This window comes from Xenopus laevis, chromosome 6L (assembly GCF_017654675.1).
Source record: "Xenopus laevis strain J_2021 chromosome 6L, Xenopus_laevis_v10.1, whole genome shotgun sequence".
Classification (NCBI taxonomy): domain Eukaryota; kingdom Metazoa; phylum Chordata; class Amphibia; order Anura; family Pipidae; genus Xenopus; species Xenopus laevis.
This window is the reverse complement of record NC_054381.1, coordinates 123,748,666-123,771,869: the sequence shown is the minus strand read 5'-3', so window position 1 is coordinate 123,771,869 and position 23,204 is coordinate 123,748,666. Positions and strand designations below refer to the sequence as shown.

The 23,204-nt window shown below is 38.8% G+C and overlaps 1 protein-coding gene across 1 annotated transcript; it reads left to right on the top strand.

The window, feature by feature from the left end:
- Window positions 1-16,604: 16,604 nt before the first annotated feature.
- On the top strand, window positions 16,605-22,983 carry penk.L (proenkephalin L homeolog). Its single transcript, NM_001094874.1, is given in 3 exon segments — window positions 16,605-16,811; window positions 17,080-17,220; window positions 22,030-22,983. Coding segments are annotated over 3 exon segments (798 nt in total). The 5' UTR covers window positions 16,605-16,805; the 3' UTR covers window positions 22,681-22,983.
- Window positions 22,984-23,204: the final 221 nt, after the last annotated feature.

Genomic DNA, 23,204 nt, shown 5'->3' with positions numbered 1-23,204 from the left:
TAACACCAGATGTTTTTTTCTTTATCTGCCTTGGTTACAAGCAGTTTTCCAATGGCAAATACATTGTCTACAAAACTGAGATAATAAATGTTTCCTGTAAAAGTAGATTATGATCTGTGTTAAGAAACCAGTATTTGTGTGTCAAAGAACCATTGTTTGTGTGCTTCAATGTGTATTTATTCACATATAATTTATCCCCAGTTGCAATTTGGCCTTGTTTCACTAATAACCCTTGCAGCTTTTTTTTATTGTTAGGGCATCTGCTATTAAACAAGATAGTGACCAGTTCTAGTATCAATCGTTAATGATGTAGTATTCACCCTTTGAAGACAAGAGAATTGTGCTCTGTGCAGTGACCGTCTTTGAAAATTTCGCTCAAGAACTATTTAAAGGACAAGGAAAGTTAAACTAAAGAAGTAATGTTGTACATTATGTTTTGTGCTTCTGTACCAGCCCAAGGCAATCACAGCCCTTTGGCAGGGAAGATCTGTGTCTCCAAAGATGCCCCAGTAGCTCCCCATCTGCTGATTCACTGCACATGCTCTGTGCTGCTGTCACTTACTGAGCTTAGGGACCAACTCAAAATATAAAGTACACATAGAATATAAATTTCACAATATAAGGCTGATTAGTAATTAATATTGATAATTACAACATGGGAGCACAGAAACCAGTGTAATCAGCATCAGAATCTAATAATCAGCCCAATAGCATCAGCTTATATTAGAGGCCAACCTCATTTTCTGCTTGATAATTAGTGACGACCCCTAAGCTTAGCTTCTCAACAGCTGCTCAGAGCTCACTGAGCATGTGAGTGTCGCAGACAATTTCCAAGACGGTGACCCCCTGTGACAAGATCATTGCTATTATTGACAAGCTGAAACTTTAGGCTGGTGCAATAAGTTGAGTATATAAAACATGGCATTTTTAGCCTTATTCATTTCTAGGGTTTAGTTCTCCTTTAAACCATAATGCTTGTCAAATGTAAAATTCTTCTATGGAAAATAACTGAATGCTGTTTTCTGTTGCAAAGCTCTGTCTGGATATTGAACACTATTTTTGTGTGCTCCTTGTCCTGCCTATTCCTGTTGTCATCTTTGCCAAATACTTGCCCTACCTTTGTGCCTGATATCTTAGATATTTGCAATGCACTCATGTTAAGACTGTAAGGATTATTTACAAGTGCAATTTTGGAGGCAAATTACCATGTACCATGCAACTTTTTTAAATGATTGACAGTGAGTTGTGTTCTCTGCAGTTGCACCCCATACAAATGCGTGCATGTGGAAGAAAATTGGATGCCGGTAGCAGCTGACATTTTTAGAGTCAGAATTGAGTCACTGTGGCACTGTTAAAATGACATTGGCAGAATTCTGCTCTGCCTAATGATACAATGCAAAATGGGAACCCTGGAATAACCACCACAATCATTGCACAAGGAGCATGTTTAGATATAAGTACCTCTAGGAGACAACACCAATAACATTGCATCCATTTTAGCACAACCGCACTGGTGGCTGCATTCACGAAAGACCTCTTGGGGCCCATTTACTTAGTTCGAGTGAAGGAATAGAATAAAAAAAACTTCGAATTTCGAATTGGCTACTTCGACCTTCAACTACAACTTCGACTTCGAATCGATTGATTCGAACAAATATAACGTTCGAATATTCGACCATTCAATAATCAAAGTACTGTCTCTTTAAAAAAACTTCGACCCCCTACTTCGCCACCTAAAACCACCCGAGGTGCAATGTTAGCTTAGCTTTCTATCAATTTTTTGGTCGAAGAAAAATCGTGCGATCGATGGATTAAAATCCTTTGAATCGAAAGATTCGAAGGATTTAATCGTTCAATCGAACGATTTTTCGTTCGATCGAACTATTTGCGGTAAATCCTTCGATATTCAAAGTCGAAGGACTTACATTAACCCTCAATATTCGACCATATGTGAATCTGCCACCTTGTGTCTATTAAGAACACTGGTGGATTTGGTCAGCATCAGTGAAGCCCACAAAGAGGGTGTTAGTAAACACATATACAAGTGCATTTGCTGGCTCTACATAGGCCAACATGAGCTAATCCTCTAAATTCTGTGGTATATTAATGGAAAATGGGAGCATTACCCTGCAGATAATTTTAGTCCTTCCTTAAGCAGCTTTCCAGTTCCCTCAACCCCTGCTGGTGAGCTTTAGCTTATGACCACCTTTTTACTACTACAGTTTTTTTTCTCCATTGATAACTTCCATCTTGGAAACTGATATTGTTCCTATCACAAAGGGCAGTTTTGAATTTCCTGTAACTAACGGGCCTATTTACAGACATTTAGGGGGCCGATTCACTAAGGGTCGAATATCGAGGGTTAATTAACCCTCGATATTCGACTGGGAATTAAAATCCTTCGACTTCGAATATCGAAGTCGAAGGATTTAGCACAGATAGTACGATCGAACGATCGAAGGATTATTCGAACGATTAAATCCTTTGAATCGTTCGATTCAAAGGATTTTAATCCAACGATCGAAGGAATATCCTTCGATCAAAAAAACTTAGGAAAGCCTATGGGGACCTTCCCCATAGGCTAACATTGAGGTTCGGTAGGTTTTAGATGGCGAACTAGGGGGTCGAAGTTTTTTTTAAAGAGACAGTACTTCGATTATCGAACGGTCGAATATTCGAACAATTTTTATTTCAAATCCTTCGATTCAAAGTCGAAGTCGTAGTTGAAGGTCGAAGTAGCCCATTCGATGGTCGAAGTAGCCCAAAAAACACTTCGAAATTCGATGTTTTTTTACTTTGAATCCTTCACTCGAAGTTAGTGAATCGGCCCCTAAAATTTCTATTTTTTTTACAAAACTAATTTTTCTCTCTAAAAATGATTGGGGTTTTTTGTATTTCTCTAAAACTCTAAAAAGATCTATAAAGTGTAAAAACCACAAAAAACTTGAATAAAAACTTTGGCAAGTAAAACAGTCAAGGTCCTATAGAAGTCTCACTGATCCAGGGTCGGAAAAAGGGGTAGGCAGAAGAGGCACCTGCCTAGGGCGCAACGATGTGGGGGCACCGGCAGGTGCCTATTCAAGATTCTTCTGCCTACCCCTAGTTCTGATTCACTCCCGTCTGCAGCTCTCGACTACCCCTGTTGCTCTCCCCTCTGTCCCTCCACACTCCTCCCCTCCCTTCTCCTCTGTCCCTCCCCTGCCCTTACGTTTCCCCTTTCTTGCCCTCCCTGATGTTATGGAGTGCCCACACACGCATGGGGGGCGAGGCTAGCAGACTGGGTTGCCTAGGGCGCCTGGTCGGCTTGGCCCAGCCCTGCGGTGATCCTACTGGACTTTTTTTTTGTTAGCCATTTCAACTTTTAGAGGTTTTCTAATATTTTGCTTGTTAGAAATCATTAGAAAAATTATAATTTTTAGAGGTGTTTTTGTATTTTCTAGTGAATCGTTCAGTGTTGGGCTTTTTTTTTTTGTTTGAGCTCTTTATATTTAGATCATTTATTAAATTATATGACATTGGTGGTTTTAGAGAAAAAGAGTTTAATTGTGGTTTGAAAACCACTATGGGCTTTCCCATATTAATAAATGTATTAAAATACTAATGCTGAAAAGCTATACATAGGCAGTTAGTATAAGGGTGCCAAATGTCCTATGTATTACTCTATATTACACTGGTTATATTATAATATATATATTATATTTATATTATGCACTGGTAATTTGTGCTTGCTACATGGAGGCTGAAGTATTAATATAATAAAGGGGGTGTGACACATAATCCCATTCCATTTTCAAACTCTTTCTTCGAAAAATGCACACTGCTGGTTTTGCGAAGTTTGAAAACATGTATATGAATCTGATCAATCTTGTGGGATTGACATAGTGGTCCATGGTCCGTGGAAGCTTTGTAGAAGCCAACATTTTGGAAAAAAAGGAAACACTTGCTGCTTAAGTAGTGCCAAAACGTGTTGATATTTGTTCTAAAAGGTCTGCTTCATATTTCTAACCATCTGATCTCCTATCTGATCCTATCTAACCATTTGATCGCCATCTGATTCTACTTACAAGATTATATCTGTAGATTTTTCATTTATTCGAGGTATTCAAACACCAGTTAGAATGAATACTGTCCCACTGGTCTGTGTGTAATTTGGAAACCATAGTCAGCTTTTGCTATTAACTATGAATTCCGTATTAATCTATTGGGGGGAATGTATCATTCATTAGCAAATTCATTCAAATAACATTCGCAAAGACCATTGCAAACGTTATCAACCAAGATTTTCATTGTTTGTGTCCTGATTCCAGACCGTAACAGCTCCCTCATAAAACTGATTTTGCAAACATGTGCCGTGTATGAAAGAAAAATTTGCAAATAATTTTTCGGCAACACATTATATAACACAACTCCAGAGCAGGTGAGTAAACCTTGCGTAGCAATAGTGAGTGATGTAATATTCGCCAACAAATGATTTTACATGGCGAGCAGCACTTAAAAATCACAAAAACACAATTTTAAACAAAGCATGCAATATCAATTACATCCCCCTTATGATCTTTAAATGAAAGATGGAAAATGCACCAATATGCATGTATTATGTTAAAGTTTTATTAAATAAAGGCCATAAATATTAGTCGATGGTACCCGTCTATTCTAATGAGAACCAAGGATGTTGCACTGCCATTATATTGCCTTTAAACCCCCAGTTGTTTATGGACATACACTCTGAGCTGCAGCTCACCTTTCCAAAACCTATTGCTCAGTTCCATGGTGCAGTCACATAAATGGATCTCAGAGGGATACAATACAAACAGCAAGCAGATGTGCCAGAGTTTAAAATGAACAGTGTACCAACTCTTGTTTTATGATGCTTTTTTGATTCTTTCTAATCTTTGTTTATTTCTAGCCCTTTCTTTTCTTTTTTTTTCCTGGTTTGCTTTTTAAAATAGCAAAAGAAAGAAATCTGCACTATTTCACTTTCATAGGTCTAAATGGATTTAAATTATTCATAGTCCGAATGTTGCAAAGTGGTGCTGAATCACATTTAGAATATAATGTCTTTATTGTACCAGCAAACATAGGAACATCTCTGAGATAAACAAATATATTTGGCTTTATTTTCTTTTTTAAAGTTGTTTCAGTTTAGCATTCTGACTCCTGCATGGTTGGTTAGTGAACATGATGTTCGTTAATTAATGAGGTGCTTGAAATGCGCAGTCACAAGGGGAACCTCATGGTACCAGGCCCCATACTGAGCATGTCCCTTTTATATACACTCTTTTAAGACCCAATAACAGTATGTAGATAAATGTAGATGTCTAGTAAGCACTGGCAGAGAAAATGGTATATGCTGCAATAAATTGTAGGGGTAATCTGCTACCCTGGGCTGAAGGTGCAAGAGTACTAAGGGAAAGCAAAAGCATTACAGAGCACTCACTTACAGAGCACTATGCCCCTGTAGTTGCTACTTTCTGCACAGAGCGCTAGATCTAAAATCCGGCTCAGCCCTGTCTTAAAGCAGGAGGGAAGAGGCCTCGTTTACAATGCACCATGCTCAATGTAGGGGGGGGTTAGCCTATGAACAATACAGTCAGTAATCCACTGGGCATATAAACAGGGCCAGAACTAGGGGTAGGCAGAAGAGGCACTTAGGGTCTTGCCCCCCCCCTAACACTGAGCCCTAGGCAGGTGCCCCCTCTGCATCTATATCTGGCCCTACGCCTTGATGAACAAATGCCGCAAAAAAAACAGGAGGCAAGCCAACAGAGGTGTGAGCGGAAGAGAGTTGCTGAATGGGGCGGGGGGAGGGTAGTGGCTGCTTAGTGGGGGGTCGAGGTTGCCGAACGGGCAAGGGGGGCTGATGTGGGAGTTTTGCCTTGGGTGCCCATGTCCATTGGCCTGGCTCTGATTGTAAATGAGGTTTAAAAGTTAGAAGTACTTGGCTTACAAATAGATTTTTATAATAATCATTTTATATTAATCATTCCAGTTTGGCTCTGATCATGATTCTAAGAATAAAAAATAATATAAATTTAAATAGCCAATGTACCAATTAGGGAGTGCTCCAACCCTGCTGCCTTCAAATACCCGTTACAATATGCAGGCTTAAAACATACAGTGCTCACCCTGTGAATGAGTGGGCCTGGGTGCAGCTGCCCTGGATCTGATGCTTAAATGTCAACATTCAATATGCATTGGATGTTAGTGGGTCACTCACAGATCCGAGTCTCTGGTACGGGTGCAGCGTCCCGTCAGCAGCTTGGGGAGACTTCACATTAGACATGATTCCCATACAGTGTGCACTCAACATTTAGTACTTGCTGTATGGGAATCATGTTAACTTTAATCATAGACTGTATGGTACTTAATTTACAAGGGAACAGTACATAAAGGAAATTGGCCTCACAAAATGCAAAAATTAGTTTACTATATGTTCTCACAATACAGCGTATGTCGTTCATTATTCCATATTAATTGTGTCAGACAATATGGGCTCACATTTTTGTGACGGTTGGTACATTGTGCCAGGGATGAAAAGGCCATGGCAGCAATTTCTGCTGACAGCTACAAATGTGTATGTGTATGGGACCTGTTATCCAGAATCCTGGGGGCCTGGGGTATTCTGGACAAGTGATCTTTCCATAATTTGGATCTCCATACCTTAAGTCTACTTAAAAATAATTTAAATCTTATATAAACCGAGTAGGATTGTTTTGCTTCCAGTAAGAATGCATTATTTCTTAGTTAGGATCAAGTACAAGCTACTGTTTTATTATTATAGAGAAAACAGAAATCATTTTTAAAGATGTGAATTATTTCATTATAATGGAGTCTGTGGCCTTTCCGTAATTCGGAGCTTTCTGAATAATGGGTTTCTTGAAAATGAATCCTATACCTGTATTTACATTCCCCTTAACAGTTTGGGATTTATCAAAGTGTTAGATCAAAGCTCAGCACAGAAAAGTCGTTTCATTCCTATCCCATATGTTGTTCTGCAGGAAGCTCTAATCTCACATTTTTTAAAATTTGCCCCTTTGTGTTAAAATGCAGTTTTAGCAGTTACAATAAAGTACAATAATTGCTCTTCATGGTGTATTATTTGATCGTGAGCTAGGATAGGTACGTTATGTTACAGATTTTATTTTTATATGAAAAGAGTACTGTATATACCTGTAGGTGGAAACAAATACATTTTTGTTTTGTTTAAAAAAAAAAAAACACACAATTAGTCACCTTTGAGACATAGCACAATACTTCTACTAACTGCAAGGATGAATCAGGAAAGGAGGGGAAGGATAAAACACAGAGAACAAGCTGTTTGTTTCCTACTCTCACCATTTTACGTACTGCTTATTTTACCAAAATTGAAAGTCAGTTCAGATAAGCACTGGGTAAATCAGTCTGCATTTTTCCGTTTGATTTAGCATGATTGTTTTCTCGGTTAACTCATCTTTCACTTAATTTCCTTTAATCTCACTAATTGTGGATTACACGTTAATCTTCATGGTGTCTCCCATGTATTATATTCATTTCCTCTATCGTGTCTGTTCTGCTCAATGTTCTAATCTCCTCTTATCATCGAACAATCCTCAAATATGTTTCTTGCACTAAATGCTTTAATAATATGTGCTCTCTATATATTCTCATTAGTGGAGGGAAAAGCTACACAAGCCACAGGGAGATTGACTGTCTATCTATGGTTTAGTTGTTGGGACTGATGTGTTCTGTAATGGAAATTAAAAATTAGTTTTACTTTGTAACAAAAGTATGCAGCTTTTTATTACAGCTTTACAATAATACGATGAGACTTTGCAGTCTGAATAAAATTTGGGATCAGAAACATAGAGGCACATTTATCAAGAGTCGAATTTTGAATTCATGTGAGTTTTTTTAACTCAATTTAACTTAATTTCAATTTTACTCGAAATTCAAATATTCAACTATTTAGTAATAAAATCAAATGTGTAAAACAAAGACGAATTTTACTGACTCAGAAACTCGAATCAAATTAGACCAAACTCAATTTGAGTTTTTTCTCCGAAAAAACTCGAATGTCAGGAAAGCTACAAACAACTCCAAATTGGTCACTGCACCTCTACCATTGACTTATACAGTAATTCGGCAGGTTTTAGGTGGCGAATAGTCGAATTTAAATTATAAAAGGCCAGAGTATGATAAATCTCAAAAATCAAATTAGAATTTTTTAAAAAACTCGAATCAAGTTAGATAATTCCCTAGTTGGATTTGACAGTGTTGACCAAGAAAAAAAAATTGAAAATTCGAATTTGAATTCGAATTCAATTCGACCCTTAATTAATCTGCCCCATAAATTTTCAGTTTCAGTACATATGTCTGCTGCAGCACAGGTTGATTGGTTTTTACCCCTATTTTACAAGTAGGTGCATGCTGAATTGTGCCCCATGCATCAAAATTAATGCATTTGTGGGTGTAATATGCACCTAGTCTTTTCAGCATAGGGGATTGCATCACCTCCTAGATCGACGAAGCACCTGGTATTAACAACAGCATTAATGTGTGATTGTTTTGGAGCAATTCTGTTGGGGCAACCTGCTGCGGAAACCCCAAAATTACAACCACATTTCAGTATCATGGTGAAGCCAAGGGTTCAAGCGTCAACAGTTGCATTTTCTCACTATTCATGCTGAGCAAACATATTTTCTACTCAGCACGACAAAGTGGATGTGCACGGAGTGTGTTTAGGCACTAGTACCTTTAATAAAATGCTTCCATTTGCACACTAAATTGAACCCATGGTAGCATGCCTCACTTGCACTTGAGGTCATAAATGAGGCTTGTGTTTCAAAGATTACTTTTAACAGAGGGCAGAGTATGTATAATAACAATAAAAAATGGGCAGAAGAGCCTTCTAGCAAGATGCATCCTGGTTAGGTCTTAGTTTCCACCCTTTGGATCAACAAAGAAGGATTTGGCTAAGGCTGAGACTGATTTGCCAGTCTTTTTTCCCCTATTCATATAGGATGTCAAGACAAAAAAATGTCAAGAAAAAGAATGTAAAGGCTAATTATAATTAGTCTCATTGAGAATAAATGGGAAGTATTAATGAACATAATCAGGAGAGACTCCACCCAAAATAACCCAAAATAACAGGGATGTTTTAACAACCCTTGATCATTTTTACCAGTTATCACTTGGAAGAACATTGCCAAGTGTTTTGAATTTATTTTCAAATCAGTACAGTCCAAACCCTTCCTCCCCACTTGTTATACATATTGGGGAGTCAGGATTCGGGATTCCAGTCTATTATCTCCCCATAGATCAGAATAGCATTCCATTTCTCAAAGCAGTCAAACACATTCTGACAAACTGGCTTAGACATCAGGAATGATAAATGCGTCAAAACTTTCCTGACAATCAGGTACATCAATGAAGAAAATATCAACTGTCAGGAATCCTTCTTATGGCCAGTACATATCGCTTCAAAGAAAATAAAGAACAATTTTAAATTGGCCCCTTGAGCATGATAGTGGGACATTTTCTCATATTTCAGAAAACCTGAACATATAGGAGTGGTTCTGTAACGATCGCCGCCCGGAGCAGGCCCAGGAGCTCCGGGCGGCGCGTCCATCTTCGCCGGCGTCGCTCCCAAAATGGCGGCGCCCATGGCCGCCACGTGGGTAGCGGCGCCGGGTGATGACGTCAGCGCGCCGACGTCGGCGCAAGCGCGTCAATGACGTCAGAATGGCGCCAAATTTGAAAATAAAAACTCCAACTAGACGCCAGAATGGCGCCCAAGAATAGGATTACTTTCCTGAAGCATATCCTGGGTTTCCTGTGTGCCTTATTGCCTAATATTATTCCTGCCTTGTATCCTGACCCTTTTGCCTGGACTTTGGACTTTGATTGTATTCTGCCTGCCTGTGAACTCTTGCCTGATCCTGACTATTCTCCGTTTAACCCTTTGGATACCGCGACCTTGTTCCCTCAAGAGGGCTTCCTCCTTGATCCAGACAACCTCCCTGGAGGGAGCTCCCGGCTCCCTGACATTAATCCTAGACTCCAGAATCTCCAGAGGGTCCCTTCAGTACCTCATTCAGTGGAAGGGCTTTGGCCCTGAAGAATGCTCCTGGGAAGGACACCGTGATGTTCACGCTCCTCGTCTGGTGAGGGAGTTCCATTCCAAGTTTCCCCAGAAGCCAAGTCCTGGTGGTCCAGAGGCCCCCCGTGAGGGGGGGGGTACTGTAACGATCGCCGCCCGGAGCAGGCCCAGGAGCTCCGGGCGGCGCGTCCATCTTCGCCGGCGTCGCTCCCAAAATGGCGGCGCCCATGGCCGCCACGTGGGTAGCGGCGCCGGGTGATGACGTCAGCGCGCCGACGTCGGCGCAAGCGCGTCAATGACGTCAGAATGGCGCCAAATTTGAAAATAAAAACTCCAACTAGACGCCAGAATGGCGCCCAAGAATAGGATTACTTTCCTGAAGCATATCCTGGGTTTCCTGTGTGCCTTATTGCCTAATATTATTCCTGCCTTGTATCCTGACCCTTTTGCCTGGACTTTGGACTTTGATTGTATTCTGCCTGCCTGTGAACTCTTGCCTGATCCTGACTATTCTCCGTTTAACCCTTTGGATACCGCGACCTTGTTCCCTCAAGAGGGCTTCCTCCTTGATCCAGACAACCTCCCTGGAGGGAGCTCCCGGCTCCCTGACAGGTTCATCTTTTACTTAACCTTTAGCATGATGTAGACATTCATAATATAAGACTTCATGCAATTGGTTTTAATTTTTTTGTTTTTGTGGGTTTGAATTATTTAGCTTTTCATTTAGCCGCTGTGGAATTTCAGCAGTTATCAAGTTTCTACAGTCCAGTTTATTACAGCCACCAGGAAGAGGTTTAAATAAGAGACTGGATGAATAGAAGTGGTTCTGACAGATAAGTAATAAAAAGTAACAATAACAACAACCTTGTAGCTTCACAGAGCAATCGTTTCTGATTGCTGGTGTCAGGGACCCCCATCGGGCAGCTGGAGGTAAAAGTTGAATACAAATAATTGAAACTGCATAAAAATGAAGACCAACTGATAAGTCGCTAAGAGCAGGACATTGTAAAAGATGCTAAAAGTTAAATCAAAGGTGAGCAACTCCGATAAACGAAAATGCTGATCTTGTTGGTCCTCAAACCACCTTACAGTCCATCTCTCTTGTATAGTCTTGGTCTATATTTTCTGTTCAAACCTCTCAGTCTGGCAGACCTTCGAAGTAAAACACTCTAAACTCATCTCTTTTTAGGTCTCCAGTGCACCCATCAGTGCAACCCAACCCCTTAGCTTAACTTTCCAAATGCTATTGATTCCCAATTGTGGTGCAAATAGATACCTGGGCTCAACAGGAACTTCTCATATTTAAGGAAAAGCTAAGGGCTTTTCTGTGAACAATGTCCTTGCCTTCTTTACTTATTTGATGTATTTGTGTGTTTTTATATATGTTTGGCGTTCACACTAATGTATCATTGTGGGTGTGTTGCTTTTTGCTTCCAGAAATATACCATGAGCCTCTGACACCAATATTACTTCAATTTCCCATCCATTTCTCATGCACAAAGGGTTAGTTTGCTTTAGAGCCTTTTATGACATCCTCCATATCATATATTCTCCTGGGTTTCAGAACTTTAAAATTAAATTGACTTTGTAACAGAAAAAATATATGTTTTCAGGGTAATTATAGTATTGTAGTTTACCTTTAAATAAGGCCCTTTATTCTTTGACAGCGCCGTAAATAAAAGCCGTAAACCACTTGTTTGAAATGATCAGAGGACGATAATTGCTTTCAAGTAGAAAATAGTAAAGAAATATACTGATGAATTTAGAGCCTCTGAAAGCTAATTAAACTGTTTCATTTATAGAAAAAGAATGAATCACAGGAGATGGTTTTAAAGACATGATTAACTGTTACTAAGCCTTTCTAAGAAGCAGCATAAAGACTGTATCAGACTGTCCTACACTGTGCTCTGTACAGTACAATAAGTACATATTTCAATTCTTTCTTTCAGGTACTATATTCAGCAAGTCTGGTTTAACTGTGATGTGTACATATATTATTTTCCAATCAAACCCCCAACTCGCCTATGTAAAACAACAAAATACAGGAAACCTTAATTATCAACACTGTAAAGTATAAAGTATGTGCATACTCACATTATAAACACAATCAGTGATGTCACTCATAATATATATCATAATATATGTATAAATATATTGCATAACAGTAATAAACATGGCTGGGGGTGTTCGGAAATAGTTGGGTATGGACAATACACCCCTGTACATCTGTCACTGTTTCTAATGTAATTTAATGACAAACACCCTGGTTGATGCACACAAATCAATGACCTCAGTGCCGGGAAAACAATCAAGTGGTCAACAAATACCACATGACTTATTTCTGACCTCTTATTGGTTCCAGGTGTCAGGACTTTCCTGTGCTCAAACTCTGGAATGTGTGTTGAATTGGTCCTGCATTGCCATGTTGGACTGCTAATTTAACTTCTGACCCTAATCTGCTAAAATAGAATGATGTGAATGTCTGCTGGTTTAATAACATTTGCTTGGCATTCTTTTAATGGAAAAAAAGTGTTAATGAATTAATTACTTTAGCAAGATATGGCAAAAGGTTAAAAGAACATAACACATCATTCAAAAATCAAGATATTTATAGTAATGTTCAATGTGACAGCATGATTTGTGGGACTACAGATGTAAACAGGGACGGACTGGGGGGCCCGGGGCCCACCGGGGCTATTATCACAGGGCCCCCTCCCGGCAGTCCCTGAGGCCCTCTCCTGAACTCCAGCCCCCTGCCCGCCTTCAGGAACACAAGCAAAAGACGCAACACGCATGAGCAGAAGACGCGCTGCAGCATTAACTTTCTTTTCTGGGGCAGCTGGGGGAGCAGGTCTGGGCTGGCAGGGGTCCATGAGGGCTGGAGGGCCACCTGGCTTTTTCCCAGTGTCCTGCCAGCCCAGTCCAACCCTGGATGTAACTGATGTTATGATAGGTCAAAATCACTAACACTCCTTGTTAGTGATGGGCACTCGTTTTTTGATGCCGGCGTCTGTTTTGGCAACAATTTTTTTTTTGACGCCGGCGAATTTTCGCTGGCGGCGAATCGCGGAAATTCACCGCAAATTCGCACCTGCCGAATAAATTCGCCCATCACTACTCCTTGTAGCTGGCTATTGATTGGTATCTTATGTGAGTATCCTCATTGAGAAGTATTAGTTTGTCCTATAGAAAACATGTGTGGCTTCGTTTAACTAGCAGGGGGCTAAGTGAAGAGTGAGAAAATAATGGAACAATTCACCTTATTCAATTTTAGCATCTTTCTGGCCTAGCTAATGAGTAGCTTCAGTATCTTGCTGTGCCTCAGTTCAATGGAATACTAAACCCATTTACACTTCACCCTAAGGGGTTTCTCAACACCATGTTTTATAAACCTTTAGAAACATGCTTCTTGATTTTAAAAAGACTCAATTTAAAACATAACAAAATACTGTAATGACATGTATGGATTTGGTTCTACTTTAGATTATTGTGTTCCAATTATGGCAAACAAAAGGCTTCTATATGCTCAAAATACCTCTGCAGCATAAAGCCTGGATGGTTTAAGCCAACAAAATCATTAGTGCAGAAAGAAAGAATTACCCTCTATGCAGATGACTGCCCTGCCATGTTCAGATGCTTTGCTCCATCTCAGTGTAAGGTATTGTACATCTAAATCTGAACATGTCAGTGTCCAGAGTATTTCTGTTTGGAGTTAAGTATAATGATAATGGAGTTTAGTGTAAATACAATGATACTATATTCTGCTGCTGCATCTCATATGAACTTAAGCAGTCATTTTACATGTACATGTTATGGAACCGGTTATCCGGAATGTTTGACACTTGGGGGTTTCTGGATAAGGGGTCTTTCTGTAATTTGGATCTCCATACTTAGGGGCCAATTCACTAACTTCGAGTGAAGGATTCGAAGTAAAAAAACTTCGAATTTCGAAGTGTTTTTGGGCTACGTCGACCATCGAATGGGCTACTACGACCTTCGACTATGACTACGACTATGATTTCGAATCGAACTATTCGAAATAAAAATCGTTCGACCATTCGACCATTCGATAGTCAAAGTACTGTCTCTTTAAGAAAAAACTTCGACCCCCTAGTTCGCCATCTAAAAGCTACCAAACTCAATGTTAGCCTATGGGGAAGGTCCCCATAGGCTTGGCTAACTTTTTTTGATCGAAGGATATTCCTTCCTTCGTTGGATTAAAATCCTTCGAATCATTCCATTCGAAGGATTTTATCGTTCGATCGAAGGAATAATCCTTTGATCGTTCGATCTCACTATTTGCGCTAAAATCCTTCGACTTCGATATTCGAAGTCGAAGGATTTTAATTCCCAGTCGAATATCGAGGGTTAATTAAACCTCGATATTCGACCCTTTTTGAATCGGCCCCTTAAAGTCTACTAGGAAATCATATAAACATGAAATAACCCCATTAGCATTGTTTTGCTTAGAATAAGGATTAATTATATCTTAGCTGGAATCAAGTACAATGTACTGTCTTATTGTTACAGAGGAAAAAGGAAATTTGCTTTAAAAATTTTAATTATTTCATTAAAATGGAGTCTATGGCTTTCCAGTAATTAGAGCTTTCTGGATAACTGGTTTCCGGGTTAACAGATACCATACTTGTAATTGCATGGGATGTTGTGTGTATGTGTATATTCAGGATATATAGTGTATATATATATATATTTATGGGGAAAACCTACAAATGGCTTGCAGATAGTGTCCAAACTGGAACTGAACCTAGGACATCAGGGCTGCAATCTAATATTTATATAATGTATCCCTAAATGTAACCTGTACATTTTGGTAGTGATATTTCATTAAGTGAGCCCTTGATGAAAAGAAGTCGGACACATGTACAAAGAAAGATGAAAAAACTGTTTAGATTGGTAGGAATACATATTAAATATATTAGTAAAAGTTACATATAGAGGTACCTGGAATAAGAGGATGACATAAGATGATAATGACTATATTGTCTAATAGGTAATTCCACACAAAAATGGAGTGCTCACCTCAGACAATATATCCTTTCGGATCAGGTGCTTCTAGCAGTATTCGATCACACCTGCCACGGATCCAAACCTCAATTGTAGAAATCCAATATACTGCAGCACACTGTGACTTGTGTAAAATTTGAAGGTGTACTTTATTTGGCTCAAATACGAGCAGACATGTGGCAACGTTTCGGGCCTCGCAGGACCCTTTCTCAAGCCTGGCTTGAGAAAGGGTCCTGCGAGGCCCGAAACGTTGCCACAATAAAGTACACCTTCAAATTTTACACAAGTCACAGTGTGCTGCAGTATATTGGATTTCTATATTGTCTAATAGGGACCTTAGAATGTAAACTCCCCTGGGGCAGAAAGTGATGTGAATGGTGTATAATCTCTGTTAAGTGCTGTTTTACATATTATTGTCATTATAGTATAGAAATTCCAAGTATACGTTGTACTATGTCTTATACCATTTTATCTGGAGATAAGACCAGTTTCAAAATTGTGGTGCAAAACAGCATATCAAAGGAAATGTGTATACTAGGAAAGAGTTTGGAGGGAGCAAACCTATATATATATATATATATATATATATATATATATATATATATATATATATATATATATATATATATATATATATATATATATATATATATATATATATAGTAATATGGAAGGTCCCCAATGTGGGCTGAAACGTTGGAAGCACAGTGATGTTGCAATAAATGTTTGGTGACTGGTCCCTCTTAAAGAATATATATATACACACACATACATATATTTGTTTTTAACACTGATGCCCACGTTGTATACAGGTATGTTACTCTACATTGTAAATATCTGTAAAAGTAATGGCTGCCATAAAGATCTTTCTTAGAACTTTTAACTGGAAAGATACCTAATCAAGTTTGTGGGCTCCCTCTAGAGGATGAAATGAGGAGACGCATCCATACCCAATACTTTAAGATACTTGCACATGAAACTATAAGGCAGAAAAATGTGACACTGGAGACTGATGGAAATTTCCAACATTTCTTTTCCCTCAAACTGCAAGCTCTCTTACAGGAAATCATATTAGAGCAATAGTGAATGAAAAGTATATGATTTCTAGCTAACAGTTTGCAGATAGTTATCAACTGGATAATGCATTTTGGATGTAAAAAAAAACAGCAATTGTTCAATTTTTCCCAAGTGTTTGAGCGACCAGATGCTTCAGTCCCACGTAATAAGAAGCAAATCCTCCCCCAGCAGCCTTTATGGTGCTCATGACTAGGCTCAATCATAATGGCACAGGGGACAATGAGTGTGAAATCTCAAGTGGGGTGTCGTAGGTGTGACGTCAGATGGAGCCTACAGGCTATTGGGGGAAGAGAGGGTTTCTCTATTTTTTAGTAATTATAAGTAGAGCAGCTCAGTGCTTTTAGTAAGAAGCTTGCAGGGACACAAACACCCATTTAAGGACAGAGCTGCTGATACACTCCCTCTTCCTCCCATAGGCTTCAAGGCATTGCACCAACTGCACAGCAAGAGCAGCTCTCAGTTTTGCTCAGAAGTAGGACCTGCATGTTCCCAGTTCCCTGTGCTGATTCCTAAGCAAGGTCTCTTTAGGGAGGGATACTATTTTGCCCCATTGCAAAGCTCTGTCCATGTTCAGACACTTCTTAAAGAGAGCCATCTAAACACTGTGCGGAGCCAACGAGGAACCATGGAAGTAAGTACTTGTCTAGAGCTGGGTCTCCCTATAGTAGGGAAATCATTTAATGCTGGCTAATTCTGCCTATACTTCCACTTACTCGGGGAGGGTATAAAGAAATAGCAGCTGCAAGACTAGGAGGTAACTGGCTGGTAAATATTACTGGGTGCTCCTGGATATTTAAAGTCACCCAAAGTTAGTTCTGTATTAGTGGATCGCAATTAGTCTCCCACTGAATGTACTGGTGTGTTGCTGTAATATGAAAATGGTTGTGTTTTGTTCACAGTTCATGGGGTTGGAAGCCAGGCACTGCTGTTTGTTCCTTCTGGTGTTCGCTTCTCTGTCGGTGGCAATCCGGGCTGACTGCTCTAAGGACTGTGCTTCTTGCGCGCTTCGTTTGGGACAACAGACTGAAATAAATTCCCTGGTAAGTGGATAGGGTTCTGCAATAAAGACAGTATTATGGTACAGGGACGGGAACGCAGCGGACGGCTTCTTGGCAGATAAAGCTGCTTGTTGTAAAGCGCTCGCGTTCAGCACCATGGACAGCGCTTGTGCTCATCCAATTGGCACGACCCGCGCAGCAAATGCGCTAATGCGCACAAACCATCCGGCTTTTACAAGCTGAGACTTTCTCACCTGTCACAGCGCCCTTGCTCTCAATTAAAATAGTAAAAAGTGAACATAGGCAGGTACTGAATAAAACATGGAATTAAAAGACAGTTTGCATGCAAAAGTATTTACAGGATAGGAATTATAATTCTGTGAGGTTAAAGCTGTGGAACAGAGGGATAGAAACTTGCGTTTTTATGGTATGGTACTCACTTTACTTAGGCTACAATAGTCGAACATTTACAACAACTGATTGATCTGGACTATGCTTGTAAGTGTTTTTGGCTACATGAAGGTGTAGTTAATTCGTGATCTGCCGTTGAAATCTGTATCAATAATAACATGTAACAGTTATGCCTGTGCTGCTTACAGTGCCTTGCTATTAGTTTGGTGCACAGATGATTAATAAAATGTTGTCCAGAGTCAGTGGAGGTCCCAGGGGCTAAACAAAATATTGCTTTGGTTATTGTTTTGAGAACATCTGAGGAAGGTCCTCTATTGAGATTGTAGATACTGTAGATTTTACAGGCTGGTGAGATGAAAGGCATTAACATCAGCAATAAAGTTATCCACCACAGCCCTTAGAGATTGTAAGAGCAGTGATATTACAGATAGGGTTTGAGGAGTAATTGCCAGTAAAGAAACCAAGCCTAATAAAAGCTGTGTCATATAATTATCCCTGGGTCTGAAAGTTCTGTAAGCTTGGTAATTGCTTATTTTTCAACCAGTTAACTTTGGTTAATACTTTTTTCTTGCACTTTATACTACACACGCTCTTACAGTAATAGTTACATAGTTTGGGTTGAAAAAAGACAAACGTCCACCAAGTTCTACCCTTCTAAATAAACCACAGCGAATATGTATACATATACCCAAACAGACCTACCATAGCACTCACATAGAAAAAATATATAAACTGAAACCTATACTAAACTACCTGTAGATCTTTAGATCACTATATGCTTGTTCAAGTAATTGTACAAGCCTCTCTTAAGTAATATGCACTTAAATCAAACAAATGCACTGCCAATATAATTAAAACTACAATAAAACCTTAGGAAACATGCAGTAAAACCTCAGTGAAAGAGCACACAACCTTTACAAGTGGGCAATATATTTAAAAAACTTGATATACTCTGATTAATTAAAATGTATACATTGTTTAATTATAGTTCATTTCAGTGATTAATGTAGTCAAGTGAATACCCCTGTAGTTGATATTGGCCATTTGTAGGTAGTTACATATAGGAGCTACTTAGGATGAGAATGAATAGACTTCATTGCTATGAGACTTTTTTCAACCTAGTTGCATAAATGCAGGAGAACAAGCAAGCTGCAGACCCATTGCACTACCTTGGGAAAATGCATATAGCAATTATTGGAACTCAAATCAATGTGATTACATCCTGATTGATATTTGTATCAAATAGTCTCTTCATCTCCAATTAGTGTCTGGAAAGGTAGCTTTTATTTTGGTAACTGCTTTGAAAAGTAAGTCATTAGACATCGCATATATGCTCTCTAGGGTGGTATATTTATAGATAGGAGTCTCCCACAACTACACAGGTTAAATATTTGTACAGGGGGTTATTTATCTGCTGTCCATTAAGACAAAAATGGTACCTTGGTGTGAAAGTGCAAATTGTGCCTAATGTGCACTCAGCAATGTAGCCACATTGATCTAGCAAATAGCACTGTATTGCAGATACTGTACTTGAGTTTTATCTAGCCATATGTAACTATACAATCCCCCTATGGCTTTTGGTTTCTTGTTTCTTTTACCTCCTCCCAAAAAAACATTATTGCTATATGAACATTTCTGTTATTCATGCCATGATCTTAGAAATCTGATCTTGAAAAATCTTTACTTGAGATGTATCAACTGGAAGATTTCCAGTCCAATCAGAATACACACACACACAGCATCCAGAATGCTTGGAACCCGGAGTTTTCCACATAACAGGTCTTTGTAAAATGATGTAGACACTAACAAGTCCAAAAGGCTGGTTTTGGTTCCAATAAGGATTATTTATATCTTAGATGTATATCAGACATACAGTACAATTTACAACTTATTCAGTGGTTCATGCGGTTATTATAAGCAGATATATAGGTGGATCTAGTTGGTAAGCAGAGTGCAATGTTTTCTCTTAAGTACAGTAGACCAATATCAATTGATATGAGGACGTTCGTGCCCAGTCATTTTATGGATTGAGGGTTTTGTGGATGAATTTCAGTTACCAAATTATTTCTGGATCCTGTATAACTTACAGAAAGCAACCTCTGCTTTAAAAAAAACAATATTTAGCCTTTATATACATACCAGCTCTGAAGAAAATCAGTACATAAATCAGTACATAAAAGCAAAAATGCCCCTTTCTAGATGGTATAACGGAATATGGCGGAATACAGAGATATGGCAAATTATCAGAGCATGGAAGAGTTAGTTAAGAGAAAGTAAGAGTTAAGAGAAAGTATGCCCAGTTATTAAGGGGATGATTATAATGTGGCTGTAGCATAAGGTGTCATCTATATTTCTGCACAAAAATGTGGGCCAGCAGAAAATCTTCTAGGGTGCTGGGTTGAAGCCCCACTTTATTATTTAACAGTTCAGTATAACCAGCTTAATGATGTATTTAAACATTAGCATTTTAGTTCTATCTATTTAGGCAAGTGCATAAGTGTTTAGTCATTACCGTATCTCATTCGGATTGACCTTTAGGCAGAGGGTGTCAGAAAATCTAGGACAGCAAATACTCACACATCACACCTCACCCTAAGTGACCTTTAATATACACCCTCCATATCCTGCATGCTGAGCTCCCAGGTGGGTAGGCTTAAAAGCAGGGGAACTTATACTCCATGATTTCACAGTAAGGCACAATAAAAAATGTATATTTTTCTACGCAACTATGAGGAGCAATTGTAGGAGCAATTTTTCATTGTAATGCAACCGTTCCCTTAACCTGCTCTAATGTGAAGCTTTAAATTCTTTTACTTGAAGTCCATTTTGCTATATATATATAGGTCTCTCTGAGCAGGGCACAGAGTAGGTAGGATACCTGCTTGTGTGAGGAACACCTAGAGGGGCTGGGGTGCCGTCTGACACTGCAAGATGCAGAGAGAGCCTGTGACCAAGTGACAGAGAGTCTTAAGTGAGACATTTAGGAAAAGCCAGGAGTCTGAGCAATCCCCCCAAAGAAGATTGTGAGTACAGGGGTAACCCCAACTCAACTGTCTTACTGGTATTCCACAATGGGTCCACTTTAGTGAAGAAGCTCATCAAATGTGATGGTAGCACCCAGTGGGCAGGAGTTATTTTTATGATTTATGTTTTGTATGCTGAAATGGTCACTCCTGCCTCAAAGAAAGAAAGTGTATGTGTGGCTCCCGCAAGCTTACAATATATATATATATATAGACTTTGTGAAAGAATTTGCTTCACATTGCTGTGTGTGTTCTGTGGGCCAGTATCATCAGATGAGGATACCTTGAAGATAATTTAAAAAGCTGAATAACCAAAATTTGTAAGATTACTTGTTGATGTTTTCTGTGGCATTATCAGTTAAATATTTAACATGAACACTGATAACATGCTTTATAATTACAGATAAACAAGTAAATATTAAAAGATGTATTTAATAGTGTAAAATCTGAGCAGAAAACAGTACTTTTTGTTAGTTTAACTTTCCATTAGTTATTCCTTAGAAGAGAGATTGTCCAATTTGTAGCTAAAATGTATGCAATCCCTTATCCAGAAACCCATTAACCATAAAGCTCAGAATTAGGGATTTTTTGTTTCTTTCGCTTTTTCTCTGTAATAAGAAAACATTACTTGTACTTGATGGTGACTAAGCTGCATAAATCCATATTGGTGGCAAAACAATATTATTTTGTCTATTTGTGGTTCAAATTTTTTTTAGGTTTTATGATGATCCAAATTCTAGAAAGATCTGTTATCTATAAAACCCCAGGTCCCCAAGCATTCTTGGTAATAGATCCCAAACCTGTACTAATACTAACTAGTACTAATATTGGCTGATCTGGCAATGGAATATGAAATATTGCAAACTACCACACATCCCTTATTCTGGCTGCATTATTCAGTTTTTAGGAATTGTGTTTCTTCCAATCATGCCACTCAAGCACAAGGTATGTAGGACCTGTGATGTTGACCAGACATGAGTTGACATTCACCATAACTAGTCCACTAATCCCACATATAAAAAATTATTTTTCCATTTGGTTGGATGACTGTGAAGATATTCAAGCCCAGTTTTGGAACGGCCAATGACATTGCCACATGAAAAATCTGGATGATGTAAAATAAAATATTATACAATGAAATAATTGCAACTAGATAATTATCCTACAAAATGTTGTGTGTACTATTTGCCTTGAATAGAACAGGCTAATAAGGTTCCATGAAATCTTAATAACTAAAAAGAATTTTGATGCCTTGGTTTGCGGCTGAAACCAGCGTATTATAGCATTAGCACAAAATTATTCATTGTACTTAATTTTTATTAAAATTTAATGTACGATAGTCTTTTGTTCTTCAATTGGGGAGTGTTTTAAGGACCAGTGTGTCACATTTGTAATGCATTTCTGTGCTATGTTTCAGGCATGTACATTAGAATGTGAAGGGAAATTGCCATCTGCAAAAGCATGGGGAACCTGCAAAGAGCTTTTACAACTGACCAAATTGGACGGTGTTCAAGATGGAGAAAAATATCAAGACAATAACGATAGTCACTACATTGCCAAAAAGTATGGAGGATTTATGAAAAGATATGGTGGCTTCATGAAGAAAATGGATGAACTGTACCATGCTGAACCTGAAGAAGATGATGCAGGAGGTGAGATACTGGCAAAGAAGTATGGTGGCTTTATGAAGAAAGAATACGATAGCAATCGCGATGCATCTGATCTTCTTAGGGAGCTCTTAGCTACCAGTGGGGATCCTGAAAGTGCAATTTACCATGACAACAACAGTGAAACACCAGGTGAAATGAACAAGAGATATGGAGGCTTCATGAGAGGTTACAGAAGAAGCACAGATCTGGAAGATGAAACAAGGGGAATTCAGAAAAGATATGGTGGCTTCATGAGAAGAGTAGGTAGACCAGAATGGTGGCAGGACTACCAAAAGAGATATGGTGGATTCATGAGGCGCTTCACTGATTCCTTTCTTCCTTCAGATGAGGATGGAGAAAGTTATTCCAAAGAAAACCCAGACATGGAGAAAAGATATGGGGGATTTATGCGGTTTTAAAATCTTTCTCTTCCCCGTACCTTACTGAAAAGACTGCCTCATTGACCATATATTATTGTAATGTGTTGCCTGCACTGTACAGTTTTTTACTGTTCTAGTTCACAATGCAAATTGTAATCTGTTTTACCAGGCTTTGCGTTCTTTCTACGTCAACCAAAAGGAATAAAACCCTTCCTTTGCCTCACTTGAGTTTCTACTGTAGTATTTATGCTGAAACTATTTTTGTTACTGTATTCTTTCTTTTAAACAGAGCACATCTACCAATGCTTATTGTATATAAATAAATGATTCATTTTATCTGCACAGTTTATGTTTTGTAATTTTTTGCAGTAAAACTTTCGATTCGCCACCACTTCAACGCACCTGTTACAAACACATTTTAGTTTTTGGAATCTTTGGTCCAGATGTCCAAGCAATTCAACGTTTGTCACATTTAACACTTTCTGACCATCCGGAAGATATCCAGTTTGACAAATGTAGCAATTCATCATATAAATATATCATATGGTTGTGATAGTACAACA